General features: G+C 64.4%; 1 protein-coding gene across 1 annotated transcript; it reads right to left on the bottom strand.

Annotated features, from left to right (window-relative positions):
- Positions 1–1877: 1877 nt before the first annotated feature.
- NEUROD2 (neuronal differentiation 2) lies at positions 1878–4413 on the bottom strand. The gene is made up of 2 exons (XM_052700097.1): positions 4227–4413; positions 1878–3084 (listed from the first exon to the last, which is right to left on the bottom strand). The coding sequence occupies exon 2, from the start codon at positions 3077–3079 to the stop codon at positions 2009–2011; it is 1071 nt and encodes a 356-aa protein (XP_052556057.1). The 5' UTR covers positions 3080–3084; positions 4227–4413; the 3' UTR covers positions 1878–2008.
- Positions 4414–6236: the final 1823 nt, after the last annotated feature.

Here is a 6236-nt window from a genome sequence, read left to right as displayed (position 1 = left end):
CCCGCGGAGCCGTGCCCGCCCCGATTCGGCGGAGCGAGGCCGGTCCCGGAGCCGCCGTCCCCGGGGAGCGAACGGTGCCACGCCCGAGCCGGCACCGAGCTCCGGTTCCCGGTGCCCTTATTGGCACGGGGGGGTGGGGGGGTGGGGGGGACACCGCCTCCCGGTCCCGGGGGGGACACCCGTGGGGCAGAGCCGCGTTATATCAGCGCCGCCCCACCGCGGGCCGCGCACTCGGGCTCCAGGCACGGCTGGAACGGCGGAACGAGCGGCGGAACCGGAGCGGAGCAGGACGGGGAACGCGGGGCGCGGGGCGGGGGGGGGATCGTGCCGCTGCCCCCGGTCGGAAGGAAAGCGGCGAAGGCGGCGGAGTCAACATTGAATATTTATTAATCGCCGTCGAAGGACGCTCGGTAATTACAGGGCCGAGCAGTCCGGGCGGGGGGCGCCGGGGGCGGTGCATGCAGAGGTGGTGCCGGGACCCCCGGCCCCGCGCCCCGAGCGATGTCCGCGGTGCGGCGGGGGGCGGGCGCGGGGGGGCTCTTGCATATCGTTGGCCATAGATATTTATTAATCGAAATGAAACGGAACAGAAACACGAAAGCACTTCTGGTGTCGGACAGGCGGGTCCCCTTTGCTACAACTGTTTGTTTGTTTTGTTTTTTTTAGTTTGTTTCTTTGCCGTTTTTTTCTTTTCCTTTTTTTTTTTCCCTTAATTTTTTTTTGCTGTTTTTTTTTTTTTTTGCAAAACTTTTTTTTTTCCCTTTTTTTTTTTTTAAACATTTCTCAGAAATTCTCCTCCTTCCCTGCTCTCTAAAAATGCTGGTTTCTCTGCGGTGGTGCGGGCAGCTTCACCAACAGCCTCATTTCTCCGCTTTCACGGCATCTCCCGACCGAAGGGATCCGTCCAGCCGGGCACAGCGCCGGGCCGGGGGCCGTCAGCCCCTCCGCATCCCCCCCATCCCCGCCGCTCCCGCTTGCATCGCTGCGGGCTGCCCTGCGCCGCGCCCCGGCTCCGCCAGCTCGAGAAAACCGGGCCGGCTTTGCATTATTTTTATCTTTTTCTTTTCTTTTTTTTTTTTCTCTGCCTTCGTTTCTTTTTTTTTTTTTTTTTTCTTTTCCTTTTCCTTTTTTTTTTTTTCCTTTTTTTTTTTTTTTTTTGTTTTGTTTTCCGTTTCGTGAATTTTTTTTTTTCCTTTTTTTTTTTTTTTTCTTTTTCCTTTTTTTTTTTTTTTTTTTTTTAAAACAGGTAAAAAAACGTCCTGACAAACACACACACGCTGCGAGAGGAACTCCGGGCACCGGGGGAGGGGGGCGGGAGCGGGGCCGGGCCGGACCCCCCCAAAGCAAAGTGCATCTGTGAGCGTCCGCCGGGCCGGGCCTGCTTGCATAGATAGAAATATTGGAATCTCCGTTTCGCCTCTTTATTGCTTCGGAAAGTTTCGCTCCGCGCCGCAGCGCGCTCTCCTCTCGCTCCCACGGGGTGTCCAACGCTCGGGGGGGCTCACGGCGGCGGAGGGGGGGGAAACGGCCCAAAACGGTGCGGGGTGGAGAAGGGGGAGGGGGGTGAGGTGGTGGAGATGGGGAGGGAGAAATAAGAAACGAAATAAATAGGAAACAACGCGGTTTTGAGCCAGAGCCCCGGGCCGGGCTGCGTGCGCTCCTTGTCGCTGCCCCCCTGAGGGTGGAGGGGGGGCTGGAAGGGGGTAAACGATAATAATTAAAAATGAATAAATAAAGGAAAATCGGTCTAAAATTAAAAAAAGGAAAAAAAGAAAAAAGAAAAAGAAAAAAAAGGAGGGGAAATGGTTCAAAAAGGAAAAGAAAAAAAGAAAAAGGAAAAAATGATCCGAAAAAAAAAGGGGGGGGTGGGGGGAGGAGGGTTGGGGGGCAATAATCGTCCGAAAAAGGGGGAAATGGTCCAAAAAAAAGCACTTTGTCCCCACGGGGCTCAGGACCCGCTGCCGGGTCCCGCTATTGCACCAAAGCCCGCGGCGGAGCCCCGGGGGGGTCAGTTGTGGAAGAAGGCGTTGAGCTCCTCGTACATGGGGCCCCGCTCGTGCGGGAGGTGCATATCGTAGGGGAAGAGGTTCTCGGAGTGCACCCCCCCGCGCACCCCCGCCGAGCCGAAGACCAGATTGTGGCCGGCGGGGCGGGAGCCGGGCAGCGCCGAGTAGTGCATAGAGTAGTGGTAGCTTTTCTCGTGGTCGGGGGAAGAGTCTTGCTTGAGGGAGAAGTTGCCGTTAATGCACAGCGGGGGGCTGAGCCCGCCGTCGTACTCCGAGCTGTTGTAATCGGGGGACGCGTTGCCGTAGAGGCTCTCGTAAGCGGACGCGCAGTAGCTGTGTGTCCTCAGCCCGTGCGAGCCCGGCCCGGCGGGCGGGGGGCACTGAGCGGCGGCCAACCGCGAGCAGGGATAGGGGTAGGGGTGCACGGCGAACGACGCGTTGGGGCCGTGGTAGCGGCCGCCCTCCTGGCCCTGCTCCGTCAGGAAGTTGCGGGAGTTGAGCTGCAGGCAGCCGGCCACCAGGTTGGTGGTGGGCTGCGAGAGCCCCTTGCACAGAGTCTGCACGTAGGAGACCAGGTCGGGCCGTTTGCCCGAGCGCAGGATCTCGGAGAGAGCCCAGATGTAGTTCTTGGCCAGGCGCAGCGTTTCGATCTTGGAGAGCTTTTGGGTCTTGGAGTAGCAGGGCACGACCTTGCGCAGGTTGTCCAGGGCCGCGTTCAGGTCGTGCATGCGGTTCCGCTCGCGGGCGTTCGCCTTCTGCCGCCGCAGCTTGGAGCGCTCCAGGCGCGCCTTGGTCATCTTGCGCTTCTTCGGGCCCCGCTTCTTGGGCCGCTCGCCCTCCGCCTCCTCCAGGCCTTCCTCCTCCTCCTCCTCCTCCTCCTCGTCCCCGCCTAGCTCCCCTTCCTCCTTGCTCTCCCCCAGCGAGCCCTCGGGCGGCTCCTCGGGGAGGGCGCAGCCCTTACCCTTCCGCTCCTCCTTGTCGCTGCGGGCATCCTCCTCGCACTCCTCGGCCCAGCTGGAGAATTTCTGAACTTCGGGGATCAGGCTGGGCTCGCTGAAAAGTCGCGTCAACATGATGGCTGCAGCGGGGGGGCAAAGAGCGCAGCGTTACCGCGGAGCTCCGCACCGCACCGCGCAGAGCCGCCGTTCCCCGCCGCCGGCAGCGGCCCCGATGCGGCGAAAACGAATGCGCCGCGGGGCCGCTCTCCGCCGCCCCCCGCCCGGGTTCGCAGGCACCGGGGGCACCGGGGCGACGCTCGGGGCGGGGCGCCGCGCACCGGTTCCCCCCCTCCGTCTTTCCCCCCGCCGCCGCCCCCCCTCCGTGCTCTCTGCCATCCCCGCCGCCGCCGCCGCCGCTCCCGCTGCCTGGGCCGGGCCCCGGTTCCCACCGCTGCGCCCCCGCCCAGCGCCCCCCCTCGCCCCGCGGGTCGCGGCCCCGCTTGGACGCCTCCAACTTTTCGGACGCGGAGTGGAGCGGCTCCGGCCACGGTTCCACCACAGCCGCCGTCCTGGGGCCGGAGCGCAAAGCCGCGGCCGTGCCCCCCCCCCTCCGCACCTCGGCCCCCTCCCCTCTCCCGTGCTCCCTCCCCTCCACCCGCCCCGGGCCCTTCCTCCGCACCCCACCGCCCGGGGCTCCGGCGGAGAGCGGCCCGCAAAATGCGGCGGCACCGAACGGCGACGCGGCGGGGGGCGGCGGGGGCGACCGGGGCAAGGCCCCCCCCGGGGTGGGGGGGTCTGGGGGGACGGGCGGTGGTCCCGGCGGGGTCGCTCCCCGGGGCTGAGAGGTGCGGCGGGCCGGGGCGGGAGGCGCCGCCCGGGGCGGGGAACGGGGGCGCCGCGGGGGAGCGGGGGGGCGGCTCAGCCGGGCGGAGGCCCCCGGGGGCGGCGGCTCGGCGGTTCCGAGGCGATTTCGTTGATGCGGTGCGGCCGCCGCTGCCCGCTCCGTCCCGGCGGGACCGCACCTCACCGGGAGCCCCGGGCGCGGCCACCGCGGGGGGGGGAAGGCGGGGGGAAAATGCCCCGAACCCCCCGGGAGGAGTCGGGGGGAAAATGCCACCTGCGGGGCCGGCGGGGATGGGGAGAAGAGAAGGATGGGGGAGAACGAAAGAAGGGGAAAAAAGGGCGAGACGTGGCGGAGAAACCAAACCAACATGGAAGTTGCCTTTTCTCCATTCAAGTTTCCTCGCTGCCCTCCCAGCCCTCCACTTCTTACATAACTCACCTTCGGCGCTGACTGGAGGAATTCTTATTTCATTGTTCCCAGCATCTTCTGGGAGCGGGACGCGGCTCCTTGAGGTGCTCCAGCCTCCTGCAGTCCTCTATCCAAAAGGAGGCGAGAGTGGCATCTCTACCCAGCAAAGGGGGTACCAGCTCTGCTGCCAGTGCCATATGGTTGGCACGTCATGCGCGAGAGCTATCACATGAGAGCTAATGATTGACATGCGCTTGCATTCAGGGAGATTTGTCTCTCTGGGGAAGGAGGACTCGCCATCTGTCACTCTGTACTCAAAAAAAAAAAAAAAAAAAAAAAAGAAAAAAAAAAGAAAAAAAAAAAAAAAAGAAAAAAACCCCTTCCAAATCTACAGATCTGCCTACACGCCGCAAAATGGGACCTGGGCGAGATGCAGGCGATAGCAGGGCTGGGGCTGAACAATGGAGCGCAGGCAGGGCGCTGGAACCGGGCTCACGGGGCGGCCTGTGTGTGCTGGGGGCAGCTGGAGGTGCCGGCTGAGGGGGGGATGCCACAGGGACCCTCACTGCGAGCTGGCATCGGCGGATGGCTGCACACAGCGCGTGGCTCGCATCCGCGGCCGCTGCTGCAGAACGGGGCCCGGCGTGGGCTGGGGGCTGCTGGTGGGCACGGCCCGTGGGAGGCGGCGGTGCGGTCGGTGCCCGTTTTGGCCGCGCTGATGTGGGCAGAGGGTGCGGATGGCACGGGGAGGGCTGTGGGTCTCCACGTGTGGTGGCATCGCCGTCCACCCCGGACCCCTCCGGCACCCCCCGGGCTGCGCAGCTCTGCCATCTTTTCTCTGCAAACCCGGCCGCGCAGCCCTGCATGAACGCATCCAGTCTTCAGCGTCCTCCTACGTGTGTGCACGCGCAGGCATGTGTGTGTACATGCATGCAGGTTGCATGTGTGCACGTGTGTGAGCCACCTCTGCGATGCAGCGGGGCACGCAGCGAACCCTGAGGCCGCGGGTCCCCCATTGCCAATGGCTGAGGCCGTGCTGTGCTGCAGTGCCACCCACCAGGCCTTTGTCTGCCGTGTGCTGCTGGCCCTCTCCAGCCCCGTGCCCCTGTGCTGCACACTGGCGCTGCTGGCACATCTTGGTGTCCCTGGAAGCCACTGATCCCCGGCCCTCGGCCCTGCAATCAGCCCCATGCGTGCGCTCTGGCCCTGCGTGGCAGTGCCTTGTTGAGGGCAGGAGGAGGTGACCACGTGTCACCACAGACTGCGGGCCCCTGCAGGCTGCACCACGCACCCTGTACCATGCACTGAATGGGGACACATCCCAAGGCAGAGCATGGGGACACCCACAGGTGTGCTGCATCCCTGGGTCCCCCCGCTGCAAGCTCTGCCCTGGGGCTGTCATCACTTCCTGGCCACTACAGCTTTGCTTGGCTCTGTCCCCTCTGTCCCTGACTCGAGTGACGCAGATGACATCCCTGTGTCCCCAAACGGGCCTGGCCACACTGTAGGGACACAGTGGCAGTGGTGACAGCGGGGGTTGCCACCTGCCTGCAGACAAAGGACTCTTCGTGCCCATCCGTGGGGTCTGTGCCAGCGGCCACATCTCCCACCGCCCCGGTGCAGGCGACGAGGCTGGCACGTGACAGGGGACCTCCACCAGCAGTGTGTGTGGGGGACACCTCGTGCTGTCACTCACGGCTGCAGCCAAGCAGATGGCACCTGGGCTGAAGCTGAGGAAGGCAGGGCCCGGCCGTGCCGGTGTCAGTGCCACGTCTACCCGCAGTGCCCTGCGAGGGTGAGCACAGCACATCGCGGCGCTTCCCACGGCGCAGCTCCAGCTCGCTCTGCCTGTGCCCCCCGAGTCCCCTGAGCTCTCCAAGCCCAGGGTGCCCACGGGGCTTTGGGGCCGCCTGAGGCTGAGGAACTGCTTGAGGGTCGGTGAGAACCACAGCCACGCGGGGACGGGGACAGGAGGAGCCCCACGTCGCAGCCGTCGCATCCATGCCACCTCATTAGCAGCAGGCGCGTGGTGAGGGCTGG

Source organism: Tympanuchus pallidicinctus, unplaced genomic scaffold (genome assembly GCF_026119805.1).
Source record: "Tympanuchus pallidicinctus isolate F22 unplaced genomic scaffold, pur_lepc_1.0 scaffold39, whole genome shotgun sequence".
Taxonomy (NCBI): Eukaryota; Metazoa; Chordata; class Aves; order Galliformes; family Phasianidae; genus Tympanuchus; species Tympanuchus pallidicinctus.
This window is presented reverse-complemented; position numbering and strand designations above follow the sequence as displayed.